This window comes from Lagopus muta, chromosome 1, assembly GCF_023343835.1.
Source record: "Lagopus muta isolate bLagMut1 chromosome 1, bLagMut1 primary, whole genome shotgun sequence".
NCBI classification, from domain to species: domain Eukaryota; kingdom Metazoa; phylum Chordata; class Aves; order Galliformes; family Phasianidae; genus Lagopus; species Lagopus muta.
The window spans coordinates 124,794,118-124,814,655 of NC_064433.1; the positions used below are offsets into that span (position 1 = coordinate 124,794,118).

The following is a 20,538-nucleotide window of genomic DNA, read 5'->3' on the forward strand; positions in this document are numbered from 1 at the left end:
TACAATCAAGGCAGACATACTGAAGAACTGCAGCAATTAAAACATGTCTAGGAAATAGGACTTCTTCCTGAAGTGCTGCTTTAACTGTTGTGATGAAAGCAGTTTTTTGTGTGGCTGACATATGTTTCTTTGAATTAGTGTTTTCTGAGCATATGTTAACATTATTATCTTGCTTTTCACTCAGATTGAAGATAGGCTGTACTGTGTGCGAGTCCAAGAGATATTTTCATTTGAGCCATTCTTTCCTGGATGACTGCAGAAAACTTGTCCAAATGTCAGTAGGAAGTCCCAGGTTTGGTGAAGTGCGTCTCACTTGCTGAGCCTGATCTTTTATAGACAACAGGGGAAAAAAAAACAACCAAGACTGTTTTATACAACTGTTAGATCTACAACAATTGTGCTGATTTTGACATTTGTTATTTTTGAGAGCAATGCTATGCAGTAACAGTCTTTGGAAATAGGATTTTTTGCAGAAAAAATTATTTATAAGTGTATGTGAATCTTTGGGAACACCAATGTGTTCAAAATTATAGACTGCGTATTTAATCTTTATGATCGTTACTTGCACTATTTTCTTAATATTGAGATTACACACTTTTCTGCACACGTTTACAGTACTGAATGAACTTGGGGCATTGAAACAAAGTATATATTTTGGTAATTATGTTTGAGCCTATTACATTTCACGGTTAAAAAAGGAGAAATTTCATAATAGTGTATCAAGATAATTAGAATAGCCTAAGGAATATTTGTCACAAATTCTTTCTGTTGGGAAAGATGATGCATGAAACGTATTTTTCTTCTGAAAAGAAATAGGTATATTTGCCAGCTTCTAGTCGATATAGCTACCAATTCACATTTGAAATATTTAGTATACTGGAAACTTTTAATAAGAGAAGGCAAATAAAGTGAGTTCTGAAATGTATCATGTTAATTTCATATGATTGTATTGGAAATGATTGGTAGGTTAAGTACAACAGTGTGAGTATAAAGTTTGATACTGACTGCTATTTGAGTAATAGCAAATTGAGTACCGAAGAACTGTCAAGTTTGGTAAGGGCAGCTGTGTTGATGCATTTTTGTCAAAGATATAAGCATTAATGATGTTTCTCACATACATGTCAGAACAGAACATGAGAAAATGCAGAAAAATATCCCATGGTCAGTATGTAGTACAATGCATTTAGCAGTTTTACAATCAGAAATTACTTCATGACAGTACAAACTGCATGGAGTATCCCATGTTTTTATACAGTTAAACTATTTATATTAAACATTTTAGATGATTAGATGTAACATTTAGATTTTAGATCTTTTAGATGATCTGACAATATGTGTTTTTTACTCTTTTGTTCGTTCTTATTTTCTTCAGTATGTAAGACACCAGAATCCTTACCCCATTGCAAATCCAGAAAGGAGTGGTGGATGCTCTGAAAGGCTATGAAATCAAATGGCTTATGAGAAAAAATCTAGTCTAGATGGAACAACTGAAATATTTCTCTGCTGTATTTGTGGGAACTGTTAGAAGTTTCACAGATGTGTCTACACATGTGTTTTTTGATGTGGATCAAAGTGTGTGTTTGGAATTAGTTACATGATTATCTTTTTCAACACCATGGACCAACTTCAGAGTTCATGCAATAGGTTTCTTCTGGATGAACGTTCCTGGAAGATGTGATCTTTGGGAATTTAATGAGCTGTAACAGTTAATGGGAATTGAGTCCATGGGACCAGACTAATGTGAAAGATAAGGAATCTTGGCATACACCTAGTGCAGGCTTTAGATCTGTCAACACCAGTTGCTTTGCTCAACAGATATGCTGTGGCTCACTCTATCTAATTTCTGGTGTGGAGATACCCTTGTGTATTTGTAGCTGACCCTGGAATGATCAGCTGGTAAGAAATGCAGGTGAATGAAACCTGTGAAAGTATACCACATCACATTGGGAATCGCCCTGCTATGTAATAATCTTGTAGTTAAACAGAGTAGTGATAAGGACTGACATTTTCAGTTATAAAGTCAAATAAGTTAGCACGTATACACATTTCTGAAACCTGGGATATTACTGGTATTTTTTGTAAATAGTTCACATTTTCTCAATTTTTTTCTATTTCTAAAGTGTATTTAAATAGGTCATATATGTCTACATCGTCTTTTGTAAAAGCATTTTTAGAGTCTATTTTGTTCTTGTTAAGTGTTTATTTCCCACCAGCATACTTTTGTTATCATTTCATTTGTGTGGCAAAATCTACTTTATGACATGTTAGAAAGGTTACATTAAGAAATATGTTGGAAGGGTGGGGATTTTGAAGTAGAGCTAGAACAGTTAGTCAGTGAGATGTATTTATGTTACCTATTGATGCTTTAGATTAGCTATTGTTCATCTCAACTGGATTACATAACCTCAAGAAACGTATGCAAGATTTGGCCCAAAGTGTATGTCTTACTGTGAGATTCTGCATTTACTTCTAAAGTCTTCAACTTAGTGTCAGTGTCTTTAATTCCTCCTTCTGCTTAGTAAAGTTTATGTCATCCTGGCTTCCTTTGTAAATTGATATACACTTTTGATATATAGAATTAAAATCCAGTTGAGATCAGTCTTAGAAGTGGTAACAGTGAAGTCTGTGAAACCACAAGAAGGCAGTCATAACTCACAAGTGAGACACAAGGATTCTTGTGGCTGGTTTGTTTTTACAGCTTGTGTTTATTTAGTCGTATTTCTATCTATTTGAGAAGGCACTACTGTAAAAGGGGAAATGGTTTTGCATACTGGAGGTACAAATTTAATCAAAACAAAATCATTAGTTTTTGAAATTACTATCTCTTGCTGTTTCATTGGTAATGACCTTTGAGTTTTGATCACTGTCTTCTAGGAACCTACTGACGATAGTGATATGACGAATAATGCTGTGTCTCACAATGTAGGTGGTGGTTGCTGATTTTACTCAGTAGTTTTTGTATTTACTCAGATCTTAACTTTCTTTTTTTTTCTTTGTGTTTTCCATTTGACGCATATAAAGTTGTGACTTTACATATTTCAATGTAAACTTTTATGAGAACTTTCTGTAATACATACAATAATTAAAGATGACTTTGAGGAACTGTTTGGAAAATATCAATGCAAAGTTAAGTTCAGTACAGTTCTGTTTATCCATAAGAGGAACCCACAATATCATTGTGATCAGAGCTACTGCATTATGTGATTGTGGCATCAATTTAAATCCAAAAGAAAACATAAGACTGGTGCTGCTGATACTTTGATTAAATTGTTGGTGATATGCTTTTATTGGTGGTAAATGCAGATGTTTAAAATTAGGCTGAAGTGTTATCTATGATAATTTAACTTTGATTTATATTTACAAACTGCAGTTATGTAATCAGAGCCAACTGTAAGGCAGATCAGTTTTATAACTATTTCTTACATTCAGTCACCTCTTTAACTTAATTACTTTGGGTTAACCAGTAACCAACATTTATTTTTCTGCAGTTTAAGTACAGAAATGGATTCTATTAAGTAGGATGTATGTTTTGTTTACTGTGAAGGACAGTGGTGACTAGGTACAGTAACAGAGTCTCCACGTATTTGTTCCAAAATGCATTTTTCTATTCATTGCTTTATTTAAAGGAGGGAAAAAAAAAAAAGAAAAAAAAAAAAAAAAAGGAAAGAAAGAAAAAGGTTTACATCTGTTGTATGTGCTCGTAGGATGGCAGAGGAATGTACATAGTCAAGGTTCATTTGTTATATCTGTACAAGTTTTAATATAAAACACACACTGTAAGGTTACTCAAGTGCCTGTTGGTAATACATAAAACAACATGTTGTCTTGTGTTAGTGTCCCATTAAGTAATATTTTTTTCTTTGCTTTGATAGGTTTTACATGTGTTATTGTTTTACGTGGGTTAGGTGATTATTTGCTTTTATTGTTGAAATTTTAACCTTTGCTTTTACTAGTGAGATCAAGGAATATTTCTTACGCATCAGGGAAAAATGAATGTTGCTACAGATTCCAGCCTACAGTCTCCTGCTTCTGGCTGCAACAAGGACAACTACCTCATAGGGCCAGGGAACCAAAAATTTCCCCAGTACAGGCAGTGCTCTCTTCACGGGGAATAGCCCATGACTATCTGCCCAGGATGAGCAGTGTCAGGTGTAGATGACAAGGCATAGCACTGAGCCACAGCCGGGCTGGGGCTCCAGTCTGAGGAAAAAGAAGACTGGGATGAAGATGAAGCCTAAGTACAGGGGCCCAAGTCCAGTTGGGGGAAAGAGCCAGATGAGCTGCAGTGTACATCCAGGATGCACTACTAACTAAAGGGATGTGAAATGCATCCATGGGGCAGGGCTAGAGCCAGGCACACCTGTAGCTCAGCCTACCACTTGCTTTGTATTACTTGGAGCTTTCTAGTAGTGGCTGGAGTTGCCATGTGGCTAAATATAGCCTAGAGGTGATGAAAGTGTGACTGACCAAGGTCTAATCATTTTCTATCAGGGTGGAATGAAGCATCTCACTCAAATGATTATAATGGAAACAGTTGCTATATATGCAAATACCAGTGCTGTTTATCTAGGAGTGAGAAATGGTCCTGCTCAGTAATGTTCACTTTATGATTTTTTGATTCTTGCTTTATACAATTTAATTTCTTATTAGAACCATTGGAAAGCAAGACAAATGCCTTGCTAGGGATTTATTTTTTCTTTAAAGCATAATTTGTAATAAAATGAAAAAATTTATAAGAGGAACAAAACATATGCATTTCAGTTCTTTGTATGAGGGATCATAGAACGTATCTTCCCTTGGTGGAAGCCAAGGAACCATAAAATTTCTGGGATTCTGTTGTGTTTTATGGATGGTATCATAGAATACTAATTCTTTTCTCTCCATGACTTTCCCAGAGGATGATCTTCAAACTTGCCTTATGGGGGGGAAATACTTAGAAATAAATAAACTAAAACATATTTGCATAAATTGTCCTTTAAGTATCAGTCTTGTTTTCCAGAGGTAGACCTTGTAATTGGGCTTTATGACTTCGCTCATTCACTTATTTCTGCAGGGTGGTTTAGTTTCTCTGGTCAGGTTTCAGTTTTGCCTCAAACATGTTGAAATGTAATTTCAAAGGGCATAAGTGTTTACATTTATTCCGGATTGGTGAGACAGTTGTGTGGCAAGTTTTCTAGCTATTACATAAAAAGGTATGATCTTTTCATTTCTCAGCCAAGTTTCCAAAGAAAAATGTGAGCCAGTTATTTGCATGCAAAAGGATAATTAAAATACCAGAGCCCAGGAGAGATGTGTGGGACTCTGGTTCCCCTTTTTTGTACATTTACTTCAAGTTCACTTTTATGCTCGAGAAGTGCTTTGAGAAAGCAAATCCCAAAGAAAATGTTCTATCTGCTGGGTTTGGTACCTCTTCTTCTGAAATTTGTTCCTAGGTGAATGCTTTGGCATTTTAGATATTAAAGGCCTAGGCCTAATTTGAATTTGTTAATTCCATTCTGCATTTTCTGTTGAAAATGTATGTCCTTAAATTCATCACTGCAGCAGCTATTGTTTTCTCTGCTCTATTGTACATCAGTGGGAAACTATTATTGGAAGAGCTTGTTTTTATGCTTTTTTTGGTCATTTTGGAAGTTTTAGAGAGTTCATCTGGAGAGATAGTAATTTCACTCAAAAGTGCATTGAATATGCACTTTTCTTCAGGTGAGAAGAGTATTCCAAAACTGATGGAAGGGATACCAGGTATTGTCATTTCAGATTAAGTGGCTCATTGATTTTTCACAACCGATGTTTGGCACTTCAAAAGAAGAATTGTATGTTCTAAAAGATAATTATGGATGAGGATACAAATGAAAGACATTTTTGTTGTTGTTTTTTTTTTTTTTTTTTTTTTTTGCCATTGCTATAGTAAAAGGGTAGTTTTGAGTTGCTTGGGACAGATTGTAGATAGATGAAAACTAAGTCTTCATTGCCTCTCTAACATGTATTTTTATTTTTACCAGTTGTCTGCTTTTTTTCAGGTCACAGAGGTTTTTACCTTAACTGTTCAGGGCATTTGCTTACTGGGGGAAAGCAAGCATGTATTTATGCTTGCTGAAATGAAGTTCACTCGGACTATTTACAGATACCAATTAATTTAATTGCAAGTAGAATCATAAAATCATTTCAATTAGAAAAGACCCTTAAGATCATCAAATCTAACCATTAACCTAACACTGCCAAGTCCATCAATAAATCATGATCACATGTGTCTTAAATACTTGCAGTGTTGGAGACTCCATTACTTCTGTGAACAGCCAATTACACTAAAAAAAATTATTCAAAATGTTCAATCTGTACCTCCCATAGTGCAATTTAAGGCTGTTTCCTTGTCACTTGTGCTGTCATTTGTCACTGACTCCCTTCTTACTGCAACTTCCTTTCAGGTAGTTGTGGAGAGCAATGATGTCTCCCCTGGTCTTCCTCTTCTGCAGACGAAACAACCCCAGTTCCCTCAACCATTCTTTATTTGTCTTGTTTTCTTGTCTTGTCACCAGCTTCATAGCAATTATTTGCACCCACTTGAAAAGCTCCATATCCTTCTAATGAGGGGCCCAAAACTGAACAAAATACTTGACGTGTGATCTCAGCAGCAGAGGGACAATCCCTTCCCTAGTCCTGCTGCCCATACTATCTAGGATGTAGGCCAGAGTGGCGCTGGTCTTCTTAGCCACCTGGGAGGCCACATAGCTGGTTCATGTTCAGCTGCCTGTCAGCCAGACTCTTTAAGTCCTTTTCTGCCCAGCGACTAACCAGCTACTCTTTCCCAAGTCTCTTCTGCTGCATTGGCTTGTTATGGCCCATGTAGTTGCGGTTTGTGTTTTCATGATAAGTTTGAATGATAAATTTTGTTATATATTTGTCTGATTTCTTATTCCTTGCTTTTTGTACTCACTTGAGCACTGAGGCATCTATTTGCTGGTCTCTAGAGAGGTTTGCTGCCTGCTGGGAGCCTATATCTGGGACATTAAGAAGAGGCTACTGGGTGTGATAAAGCTCAAGAAATACTCTCTACCCCAGCTCTTTCAAGCAGAGTCACAGTAGGCTGCAATTAGGAAATTACAAAATGTTTAAAAAGATTTTCTTTCCCTAGGGATGGTATTGAAAGTATTGGGAGGACAGGTAGTGTTCTCAGTCCTTCTGGCTGGGGATGGTAGAAGGAAGAGGAAGGCCAGTTATAAGAATGACTGCATGGATAATGTTGTACTCAGGATTTCACATGATCTTGAATTGTCAAGAGACTGAGCATATGGTCATCTGATGGGATGCAGCTGATTAGGAGGAGCAAGAATATACCAAGCAGGAGGCTGGCTTGGCTGATCATCAGAGCTAAATTTTATGGGGGGAGGGGAATTGCTTCTAAATGGCAGAAAAGGGCTGAGGAATGCTGTGACTTTAGGAAGCAGCAGGGTTAAGCCTCAAATTTGCCACAGAGGAATCTGGGAAGACTCCTCCAAAAGAATAAAGATGCCAAAAACCCAAATGAAGTGTCTCTACAGCAATTCATGCAGCATGGACTAGTGAAAACTATGGTGCAATTAGAAAACTGTAATTTCATTGCTTTTGCAGAAACATGGTGGGATAAATTGCACAATGGGAATACTACAGTTGAAGGCTACAAGATTTTTAGAAGGGATAGGCAAGGCAGGAAGGATGTGGAATATACCCTCTATGTTAAAAAGTGGGTAGGTTTAGGAAGAAATGCCATCCAGGTGATGGCAAGCTAGAGAAGTGGGCCCATGTGAACCGAAAATGTTCAACAAGATTTTACAAGTACAAGGTGTTGCACTTGGATTGGGTCAATCCCAGATGTGTGTATGGACTAGGAGAGAAAGAGCAGCCCTGTAGAGAAGGACTTGGGGGGAACAAAAAACTGGACATGAACCAGCAGTGTTGCTTGCAGCCCAGAAGGCCCTCAAACAAAGAAAGGATCAAGTCAAAACTCTCGTGGGTGTAAGTCTTGTCAGAACTGGCTTGAAGAAAAACAGAAGTGAGGGAACTGAGGATTTTTGGGATGCAAAATGCTCTAGCTAAAACACGAGATTTTTGATTCTTTGAAATTAGACTTTCTGACAGGTATATTGGATTAAAAATGGGGAAAATAAAACAAATAAGTGAACATTTGTGTAACTTGGGTATCTGTTTGCTAAGATGGAGAATGAAGAGTGTTCTTCCTCTCATACCCTGTGGTTCAAAGCAAGCCTGTAGAACTCATGTTCACCTTGTACAGTGAAAAATCACTCATATGTTAGTTTTTATAACATTAAGGTTGTTGAACGATATTTTTATGTTTTGCTAAACTTACTTTTTAATTCAAGTAATAATAGTTTTTAATGGAGAAATGAAAACATGGCTAGACATTATACATTATGAAGAAGGAGAGCCACGCATCTGGACATTTACTGCATTTATTGTTTCAAGTAACAGATGTAATTCAAAAACAGAAGTGCTTTTTCTAGATCAGTGGAAAGCAGTAGCATAACTGAAATAAAGTGGTGAGCTACTACTAATCTGTTATTGCAATCAGCTATCTCTGTCACATTTTATATGAAGAAGAAAGGGAGGATAAATTGGAAGCAGCACATAAAATATTGTTTTAACATTACTGTTGGCTAGATCTGTGAGTGGAAATAATAAATCCTCATATGGCGTTGAGGATAATACTAAAGTATTCCCACTAGCATGTGTTATTTACAGCTGTTCTAAAGTTTTATTTCTTCTATGTATGTCTCTTTTTTTAGGGGTTGGACCTGACATGTTGTTCATAGCTAACTATTCTTATGTTAACAAATCTCAATTTTAGCTAAATTCTATGGTAATGTCAGGAAAAAAAAGTGGTATTCTAAAATCAAATAATGATTACAACTGCTGGGATGATAAAACTAAACAAATATTCATAAAATATCGAAATTAAATTGTATTAACTAGAATCTTGAAATTGCTCCTAAAAGAGCTTAGGAGTAGATACGTCTTTACGTTTATTATTCCCAGAGCCCCTTAAATAATACAGGAATAGAAATTTTTAGTCTTAGAGCTCATATGAAAAAAAAATGACATATATAGATATGTGGTGCTTAAGGCACAAGAATAACATGCAAGTTAGATGCTTTGTTTTGATTCCTGGACTTCGCGATGTGTCTGATCCAAATCTGTATTAATGACTTCTCATCCAGTACAAAATACCCTTAGTGTTAGAAATGTAGATGACACTAATTTTTCTTACATGGCTGAAACACCAGTTTGTAGCCTGATTACCTTTTCTTCCCTCTTTTTATTTCTCCTGCCAATCAAAACCTGGAAGGTGATTTTGAATTGCCTTCAGGAGTGACTCACTGTTGGTATTTTTGGGAAATCGTCTTTAGTGAGCAGTGCTTTAAATGCAAGAAAGAGGTGTCCTCAGTTAGATGATTGATCTAGTTGAAAATTGTTCCTACTCTGAGTAAATCTCTGTATTTTAAATTTATTTATTTTTAATTTATTTTGTTTTGTGTGCTTGTCTAAGAGTGCAAGCAACAGTGCTGTATCACAGAATCACAGAATTGTAGGGGTTGGAAGGGACCTCCAGAGATCATTGAGTCCAACCCCCCTGCCAAAGCAGGTATCCTATTTGTGTAATTAGAGTCACCTGTGTTAGGCTAGAAGCAGATTTCTTCATTTTAAGAAGCCTTTATCTTTCAGTGTACTGGATACTCTTTCAGAGTATTGGATAAAAAGGGACTTTCTTTACTAGCTTTTGTATCGCAACTATGTATCTGTGTATAAATATCGTTCCTGGGACATCAGGAAAGGTTTTTGGAATTGGGCAACTCCGGGAGCTTGTGTGAAGGCATGCACAAATACTGTCTCTCCAAACACTATTTAGGAGGGAGCCACCTTCAAACTATTGGCTTCATCACTGTGGCAACTTGCGGGTTTATTCAAGCTAATATGCCCTGTTGAGAACAGAAGTGCTCTGCTGACAGACTGGTGTAGCTGGATTGAATACAGTGCATGCTAGTACATATACTTCTGGGTTATACATCCAAATAGTATTTTTGTCATAGGTTTAGAAGCACACAGCTAAAAGTTAGGTATCTATAGGTTACCTTAATTTTCATACCCTCTTATTTAAGCAGACAAAACCTTGTAGTTTTGCTAATCCTGCTGTATTCTGTCCTACCTGAATTTGTGACTGTTGTCCATAACTATATCTATATTATATCTATAATTAGTTCAAAAGGTGAAGGCACAGTACAGTAGCATTAATTCTTCCATATAGAAATACTATGCCTTATTCCTTGGAAAGGGTGTCCTATTACTGTTTCATGGAATTCACCAATGTTTTTGGACCGTAGTCAGATTGTGATCAATAAATTTACCATAATTTTTATTTGTTCTCTTTACAGCTGATGAGTTCACAAAGATGAAAGAAATATGCGTATGTCTAAGTTCTCAAGTCCGTGAACTTGCTAGTCATACACCTTATTTCTAGTGTTTAGTCTATAGGATTACCCAGATCTGCTTTATGGTTTTTCTATTCTCATCAATACAGAAAGTGGATGAATATTTTGTCTTGCATTAGCCCCACAAACATTTGTTTCCTGAACTCTGGTTATTACTGGGAAATAGTGTTTCCGAAGTTGACCTTTTATGAGCTGCTGTGGTAAAGTAGCAGGTTGATGAATATAGCCAGGCCTGTTTCAAGTTTCTCTTTCTGTTTTCATCATATTCTCATTTTTCTTAGTTTAAAAAATTATTTTGCACATGATGCTGAATTCATTGTTTTGCTGCAGTTTAAGATAGATGAGAATTCCTGATCTGTTATATTGTGAAAATGTTAAACAAAACTGTTATGGTTGACTTCTGGTAAATGCAGTTCACGTTTAATCCAATTTTCTGTTTTCTTCAAGGCTGTTCATTATGTTTCCTTGTTAGTTTATTTTAAGTACTGTGTAATATTGAAATGCAACTAATGAGCTTTCAGTTCATGAATCACTACACATCCATATCGGTTTCTTATATACAGGTGTTACCTTTATTGTCTTGCTGGTAAATCCAGATACGAAGTGTTCGCAAAAGTGGACTAAGAGGAGACTCGAGTAAATTTTCCACCAACTTTGAATGATTAAATGTTTTTCTAGCTTTTCTCAGGTCCGCTTACACTTGCCTGAGCATTTTACTCAGCACAAGCGGTGTGGATTCAGAATTGTTACTAATGCTGTGACACATCATACTCTAAAAAAGAACTGCAAGGTTAATTCTGTTTGAAACTGTTACGATGATCAGATCTATTCTTAACAAAATATTTATACTCATGTATTTTTTGTGTTTCAGAACAATGGATCACTTGCTTGGTGCCAGAATCACAAACAGTGTTCAAAGGTATGTTGTTTTCTTCCTTGTCCCATTTATGAAGTTACATGATTGTTTCCATGTTGTTTGTAGATTAAGTAGTTTTCACCTTTTTATTTGGAAACCTCAATCCATAAATGTCCAAAATTAATACCAAGTGAACTACTTTTTCAGGACTTTGGAATTATGTCTGACGATAAATATTGAGCATAGGTAAACCAATATAATTCTTAGCTGAGGAAAAAAAAACCTAACAATTGGTTGATAAGTGATTGTGGTTATCAACAAACTTTACACTGTCTGGAATCTTCTATATCATTTCTGTTTCAGTATTGTTGGACATAAGCAGTGAAACTGTCAGTCACTTTAAAATATTCACTCAGTAGCGCCAAGGTATGCCAGCATTCAACTCTTTATTCAATTTTTTGCATGACACTGAATTTTCTTGGAAATCATTCTTGAAACAGATCACTTATGCCTTGTCCCATCCTAGCATTTTGATCTAGCAAGCTTAGAGAGTAGGTAAACTAAGTCAACTGACTGTACAAAAATTTTACTATGGTATCTGAACAGAAACAGCTGTGATTTGGGAGCTTTGATGGTAAGAGTGGAATTACACATTCCAGGAACTGTTTTTTCATAAATGTAATGAGAAATGCATCTTTTAAATGGCTTGGAAGTTTACCTGAAACTGATGAGGAGTTTTTTTCCAGTATTCCTACCTAATCTTCCTAAAAATGTATTTCTATAATAATATGGGCATTTTATCTTCGATTTATTCTGTAAAGGGTATATTACAAATTGAATTAAAACGAAGTAGCATCATTCTGTATTGTTTTCTTAATCTATGTAAATGCTGACCTTGATTTTTAACATGAAACAGTTTCTCTACATTTAAGAAGTGAGATTGCTGGTTCACCAAAGAGAGAATCTAGTTTTCATTAAAGTGCATGAGATTGAAAATGAACTGTTATTGAGTGTTCCACTGTAAGAAAATAAAACAAAATTGAACACTGTCATTGGTATTAAGAACTACGTGTCATGACATCAGTGAAGGAAGAGAGTGGAAAAGATTAGTTTTGTCACACTGCTGGGTGTTTAGTTTTTGACATGGAATATTATCATTCTTGTGAGAAAGGGATTTGTCATAACTAAATTGCTTTTCAAGGAGGGTGCAATGGTCTTGTGTGGTACTGCAGTGATCCTGTTGTACTTTTCTTTTTTAATTCACTTATCAAAGCTGCTATAGTATCCAGTCTGAAAGATTTTCCAATTGTGTCTGCTTAGCAAGGAATGAGTCATGTAGGGAAAGCCCAGCTTTTAAAGCAAGACAGGTTATATAAACATCTGTCTGGATCAATCTGAAGTTCATAGAATGGCTTAGTTTGGAAGGGCCCTCAAGGACCATCAAGTTCCAGTCCCCCTTCCACAGGCAGGGTTGCCAGCTTGCTAGATCAGGTACTAAATCAGATTGCCCAGGCCCTATGCAACCTGGTCTTAAACACCTCCAAAAAATGGAGCATCCGCAACCTCTCTGGCCAGCCTGTTCCAGCATCTCACCACTCTCTCAGTAAAAAAACTTGCCCCTGTCATCCAGTCTAAACCTCTTCTCCTTTTGTTTAAAACCATTCCCCCTTGTTCTATCAGTATCTATCCACACAAAAAGTTGATTTCCCTTATGTTTGTAAACTCTCTTTAAATACTGGAAAGATGCAATAAGGTCTTCCTGTAGCCTTCTCTTTTCCAGGCTGAACATGACCAGTTCCTTCAGCCTATATTTTAGAGAGATGCTCCTGCCTACTGATCATCTCTGTGGTCCTTCTCTGGACTCTTTTGGATGTCCCAGACTTGATGCAGTACTGGGTCTTCACAAAGGCAGAGAAGAAGGGGACAGTCTACCTTCCAATTTCTTATCCTCCAAATTGTCCACTCTTCAAATCCATCTCTCTCCAATTTAGAGATAAGGATGTGGTGGAGGACCATGTCAAAGGCCTTGCAAAAGTCCAGGTAGATGACATCAGTTGCCTTCCCTTTGTCCACTGATGCTGTCATTCCATCATAGAAAGCCACCAGATTGATCAGGCATGATCTGCTGTTGGTGAAACCATGCTGGCTGTCTTGGATCACGTGTTTTTCCCTCATGTGCCTTAACATGTCTTCCAGGAGGATTTGTTCCATGATTATGAATCCACATAAAATAGATATAAAGTACAATGAATTTAAGAATTACCTTGATTGTATTAATCTCTTATAATCAAGTGCAGAAGTACGTGCATATGACACACAGATAAAATTTTGTTTTAAAGCTATGTCATTGTAACTCATACAACACTGAAGATGATATAGTCAATTTAGTTACTTTTCAATTACTTTATTCTTTCGTGACAGTGTTTTTAAAATAGAAAAGTTACAGTGCAGTCCTTCTTCTTGTAACGTAACTACTTACGATTTATTTTTTTTAAACATTTTTTCATTCTTATCCTAGGATAGCCTATAAAAGTACAAGTCTTGGAAGAAAATATTGTCATGAAACATTCACTGTAGGGCTTTTGCCTGTGTTTCCTCATTTTTCCTCATTGGAAACACGTTTAGTCTCTGTTTTGGATTTTGTTTTCCTAGACCTGAATTGACAAAAGCTGGTGTAGATCCTTCTCCACTATTTTCTGAGAATAAGATTAGTATGACACAGAAATCTGTAGTAATTTTGTGCGTACAGTTTTGAACATAGAACTAGGAGAAATCTTGGAATACTTATGTACTACGCCAATTATTTTTTTCCTCATGGGAATTTGTATTCTTTATATACACAGACACTTCTGTATTAGAAGTTTGCTGTAGAAGATCACTTTTTTGTTCATTTTGTTAGTGACGTACCTCTGAAGTTAATTCAAGCAATTACACTGTTGCCCTCTAATACAAATATAGCCAACAACTGTTAGTTAGAAGATGAATACTTTCAAGAGCAACTAATTTTCAAACAGATGCAAATCTAATGAAGTGAAATTGATGTTGCTCTCACAGGAATGGTTGTAGATGGCTACCTATATCTCGCTCACATTACTAGTTTTGTTATGTTAATGAAGCAAATCACAAAAGCGTGATTCTGAACATCAAAATATGCACCGATGTTTTTATATGTAATTTAAGAAGATCTCTCTAGTGGTCTATTTTACAAAGTAAGACTCAAAGGAGCTCCTGAATGCATATACTGCTTTAAGATTAGGTGGTGAATTTATTATATTAATAATAGTCTACAAGGGTTGCTCCAAAAGTAGTGCCTCCTATTTTATTATATTGATCCACTATGACAGAGGTGGATGTTGGTGGTACTGCAATACGAGCTGAACATTCCCACCAGTATTCCATTTCATTTTGTTGCCATGTGATAGATGGCAGCAGAGGGATGGTCTGGCAGAATGGTATCTTTATGGAAGTGTGAAGCAAAGATGTGGAATTGAAATTCTCCATGAAGACAAAAAATGACACCCACTGACATCCATCAATACTTGCTGAACATTTCTGGAGACCAAACAGTGGATGTGAAGACAGTGAGTTGATGGGTGGTGTATTTCAACAGTGGTGACAGCAACAGTGGTTTACCTCCATTGGTGTAGATTTTTACAAGTGCCACATGCAGGCTTTTGTTCATCTCTGGTGAAAAAGCACAGCTAATGGTGGTGACACTGTTGAAAAGTAGTGTTTTTTGATTGAGATTTTGCTCTACCAAACAGTGTTAGTGTTCCCTTTATATCTGTTGTAGTTTCCATAGAAACAAATAGGAGGCATTACTTTCAGAACAACCTACATGTTATAATAAGGACTGCTATGGGATCACAAAATAAGCTGCCTGTTCTGGTAACAGCAGTTATTATTCACTGCCGTCACACTACATCTACATTTCCACAAATGTAGACCTCAACTTCAGTTTGTTTTAGTATTTGTCCGTTCTTTTTTTTATGTCCAGAATGTATTTCTTGTTTTTGTTTTTGAAATTAATTGTTTTAAATTTGTGCCCATTGCCTCTGGTCTGATCAGTGGGAACTACTGGAAGAGTCTGACTGCATTTTCTTATTCACCCCTGTAAGGGGAAGGTAAGTTCCCCCAGGCATTTGCTTCTCCAGATTGAACAGTCCCAGCTCATAGCCTCTTTGCATATGGCAGATGCTCCAGTCCTTTAATCATATTCATGGCCCCTTCTTTTCTGCTTATGCTTTCTAAGCCCAAAATGACTCCTGCCAATTGTCATTCACAAAGATCCTTCCTTAAATCCCACTGCCTTCTGTTGTTTTATTAATATTGAGTCTTGCTACAGTGAATGTAACACATAGAATTACTCTTCCTGTTCTATCCATGCCAGTCTGTGAGCTCCTTAGTACAGACGCTATTTACTTCTCAAGTACTTGGAAGTGCTGAGCACATAACAAGTGCTTCCCCATAAAAACAGTGAGTTAAACACTGGTGAGAATAACATGTAATGACAAAGTGTTCTACATTTATTCTTGTTTAGTGAATAATGCATTTTATTCCAAAGAGGAGCCAGGATGTCTTGGAAAGGCATATGGATATATATGTGTGTGTGTGTATGTGTATATATACATTTTACAGTTCCTTACACAAATTTTTCTTTTTTTAAGCAACTGAAAGTCAAAAGACCAGCAGGCACAATTTAGAACTGCATGTGCAGTGGCATTTGCAAGGACTGAAGATAAATGGAGATCATCGTAATGCACTGTGAATTGCAGTAGAACTTTCTTGTTCCCAGCAGCCAAGGCACCGGTCCCTGATTGATTGATTCTTCAGGAAGGCTGAAAGGCTATTTTGAGTTTTCAGGGCTGAGATGAAAATGTGAAAATAAAGATTAATAAGTTTACAAATACTGCATCCAAATTTAACATGCTCATTCAAAAAAAACAGCCTTGATTTCATTTTAGAATAAGACACACTACTGAATTCAGTCTGTGAGTAATTCTTCCAAGTTTCCAGCCGAGCTCTTTTCAAAGATAATGCAGGTGGAAAGATGAGTTAATGGTTTAAACAATTAGAGATTTGATGCACTCTTCCATCTGTCAAAGCCCACTGAAATGAAGGCTCACAGTTTTAATTTGTGCCTCCAGCATCAAACTCAGTCTGAAATGGTGTCAGTGATTTGCCCTGCCCACAGTACTGTCATTCTTATGGTAAGCGTTCTGTGCACACATGCTGAGAGACTTTTATCAAACATATTAGTGTGCATTTGAGAGATCATTAGCCTGAAATAGCTGGAACATTCCAGATTTCTTAGCCTGGAAACTCACATCTCTGCTGGAAAGTATGTTGAGCCACTCTTACTTACACAAGAATGCTACAGCAGGATAGCAGTAACTTTTTAATAATTAGGAGGAATAGTGATTCTTCTATTGTCAATTAAAATGATTTAAGTGCTAGCCGTGAGGGTAAGGTAATTGATGTGTTGTTTTGTTTTTTGTTTGTTTGTTTGAAAAAGAGATAAGGAATAACATTTCTTTCTTAATTTGTTACACAGTATTTTTCTTTCATCTACTTAAAGATAAGGTAAAACTATTTAACAGAGTCAGAGTTTATAAGAATTGCTCACATTGTTAGTTTGCTAAATAAATAAAATAATCCTAAGCATATATCAAATAAGAAGGCAAAGGTAATACTGCTTGCGTTCCTGTGGGTGATTTAATTTTTTAGTATATTCATTTACAGAAAGGTAGATGGGGCTGGAAGAACAATAGTGATTAGATGATTAGAGCTAAAGTAGCTAAGAGTTGACTAAAGTTTCTGGATGTTTTTGTTTGAAGAAGTAGTAGAAAGCTTTGTGATTTACTATATACACAAAAGCATTATTATATAAATGTGCAACGATGACAAGAATTCTTTTGTTCTCTAAGGGCCTTGAGAAATGACAAATTAACAGAGTTAAAATCCAAAGTGTTTACAATACTTTTGTAATCTTCTGATGTGTTGCTCTATACTTGTAAATATTAAGTCTTATTTTTTTGAGTATCAAAGAAAGCAGCTGTTGTAGAATATGGGATATTGAAATAAAAGGAGATAAAGTTTATACTCTTCACAGTTGCATGCAAGATCATAACTCCATTCTCCTACCGTGTTACCAACTAGACAAGTAAGCTTGCAGGTGTAGAATAAATTGCTATTAAAATAAGTCTCTATTAGTTGTTTTGAGTGCTAGTGTGAAACAGAAGGTGTTCTTTCCTGGACTCTAGTTTTGGTTACTCAGCTTTTATTACTTGTTTTTTCAACTTGAGATTTTTTTGACTTGAAGAATAAATATTTGGGGCTCTTGGAAGGTATTATGGTGGCCTTCATTTTGAATGGTTCTACTGATAACTTTCCATGTCTATAACAAACAATTAGAAATACATTCTTTTCATTTTTTTCTGCTTTTAAAAGTTAATCACGACTGCCAGAACCCTTATGATGATTAGAGAGGAGGGGATTGTATTGGTTATCTCTCCTTGTGCAGCATTTTTTCATTCATTTGGAATACTGCTGAATTTCTCATTGAGAGAGAAAAGGATGCCTGTTTTGAATCTTGCTTTTCTGGCTGGTTGTATCTGGCCCACTTGCTAGCAGAAGTAAGCAAATCTGATCACTGTGCTGTTTGAAATTTGAATACTGAATACTGAGAAAAATGAGCCAATGCTGTGCATAGCCAGCCAAAGACTAAGTAGCCCTCTTTCATGGAGAAAGGACACAAAATTGTCATTAGTGGCTGAATTGTACTAACACTGGCTTTGAGGATTATAGCACAGGAGCCTCAGCACCAGCCTCAAAAATGCAAATGTTGGCTTTAGACCTTAGTCTGCATACTCTACAATATATACAAAAATGCTGTATAGCTAAGGAGAGAAATGTGTGCATGGGCACACACACACATGCACGACAGATATTTATTGAGGCTGGCATTCTGAAGCACTAAATGCTGCTTTAACTTAGCTTTGTCTGCTTCAGTGAACACTGTTCAGAATCCAGGGATATTGAGACTGCAGAACCCTTTATTTAGAGGTATTTGAGCACAAAAATAATCCCTTCCTAGAAACTTCTGAAATAGCAGCTGAGCTATGCAGCCTAATCAACTGTAAATCTTTGCCATCTAGCAAGCAGTTGATTAAGTAACAACTCGCAGATGACCAGTCATCACTGGAGCAGCACTGGTCAGATAGGAAAGACAGACAATACTACAGAGACAGACAAATTAGCGGTAAATAACTTCAAAACAGATAAAAGAATTATCCTTTTGAATCTTTTTTAAGTTTTCCCAGGTCTTTCACCATTCAGATTGCTCTGACGTTGTATGTATTTTTTTCCTCATCTTTCAGTAATTTTGCAGTCAGAAGGCAGAGGTAAATATATAACATACACGTATATTTGATATTTTGATTTCTCAGACACATTTTTAGTTCCCTGAGCTCAGCTGCATGAGTGCTACTCTGGAATTTTAATAGCTCATATAAATCAGAGAATCTGTACAAAATTTATAACTGTGCAGTTGAGATCAGAATCTTGATTTTGTCATATTAAAGTACATTTCATTAACCTAATTAATTCCTGATGCAAAACAGGCTGTAATAGTCTGTTTAAATGTATGATCCTTTTCTCTCCTTGTAGGAGACAACTGCATAGTTAGATCAAATATAGATCTAGTTAAGTGACAAAGACAAAATGTACTTACAATGACCTTTTAATGTAGTAATAAAATACATTCAAGCCACTGCAAAGGGAGAGAGGTTGAAAAGCATGCAAGTCTCTTCTAACATTTGACTTTAAAAGGAGTTTTGCTTGAAAATACCCAGGGCCTTATCCAAAACCCACTGAGGTAGGGAATAATGACTTTAAACAAGCATAAGATTGTACTTTTTCAGGTAACCTTGGAGTTTCTCCATTATCATAATACTGAAGGAGATATAAAAATGTATTTAGGTTGAGGATACTGTGCTGAGAGTACACCATTTGTCTTTGAGGCATGCAGCTGAGGAGGTAAGAGCCCTTTTCTGCACACTTACGTTGAGTTGTAAAGAGTGCATTGAAATGGAAGTAGGAATTATGGCTATTTTCCATTTTTGAGTGCCTGCAAAGAATTGAAGAGCAGCCTGAGCACAGAAGCATGGTCCTCCCAGAAAAAGAACTTGCCAGTTAAGTTTCATATACTCTGTTTGATATTTAATCAGGCATTACAGAGTTAATTGCTGTTTAGCACCATCTGTAAATTACAATAACTCTCTATGTTGAGGAAAAACAAATGTTTCTTAGAGAGTATGGTGTCAAAGGTCTGTTGTGCCAAGGAGTTTAAGCAGATCTCCTTGCTGGTTTTTATTGGAGATTTCTGCCTAAAATCAGTTCAGGGTGTATTCTTAGGCTAATGGATTAGAAAGGTAACTCTTCTTTGCCAGCTCATTCATAAGAATCATACTTATTCTACGAACTGCATACATTCTGATTTTAATCAACTCAAATGTTTTTAATTATTTTAATAGCCTGAAAATTTTGAACATACTGAGGCAGCATAGAAATAGACCGGACAGAAATCTCCAGAAGTAACATTCTGACAGAAAGCAGACACAGGAGAATATTCAAGCCTATTTACCAATATTGTAACTTTTCTGAAGTCATATATGTCTCTGAAATTGGAGGCTACATCCTTAACTCTAATTTAAAATTGGTTTGCATCCTCACTTCATACAAAGTGAAGAATTACAGAAGGTATGAACTAAAGGGGAAAATCATATGCATATTTCTTGAATATTGCTAAATGTATTTAATGTTCATGGGAAAGGTGAAGAAATATTTTGGGCTCATTTTCAATACACAGAATTCCTCATGAAAGAATACCATCAAGATCCACTGTATGGAAATGGAAGAAGAAAAGGCTGACTATTCAGCTCAGTACTATTTTGTTGCTGGCGCAGTAGGGATAAAAGGGATATGCTTTTTGAGGAAGGTTTTTCTCAGTTTGTGTTTAGAAATGAAAGATTTCTGGAAAGGGATTTTTTCTCTGTAGTATAAAACAGGAATCCTGAAGCTATGAACAGGGGTCTTTACTCCAGAATATGCTGTGCTTGCTTTTAGATGTAAGACTTCTGGATTCCACCAAATACATGCAAAGAATTTACAGAAAAATAAAGAAAACAGATACCTATGTTTTTC

At 36.2% G+C, this 20,538-nt stretch overlaps 1 protein-coding gene across 1 annotated transcript in view; it reads left to right on the forward strand.

The window, feature by feature from the left end:
* Positions 1 to 20,538, forward strand: part of ANOS1 (anosmin 1) — a 133,925-nt gene that overhangs the window by 13,578 nt on the left and 99,809 nt on the right. The window contains exon 2 of the mRNA XM_048928523.1: positions 11,350 to 11,397. Coding sequence (XP_048784480.1) covers positions 11,350 to 11,397 — 48 coding nt within the window. The remainder of the gene's footprint in view (positions 1 to 11,349; positions 11,398 to 20,538) is intronic.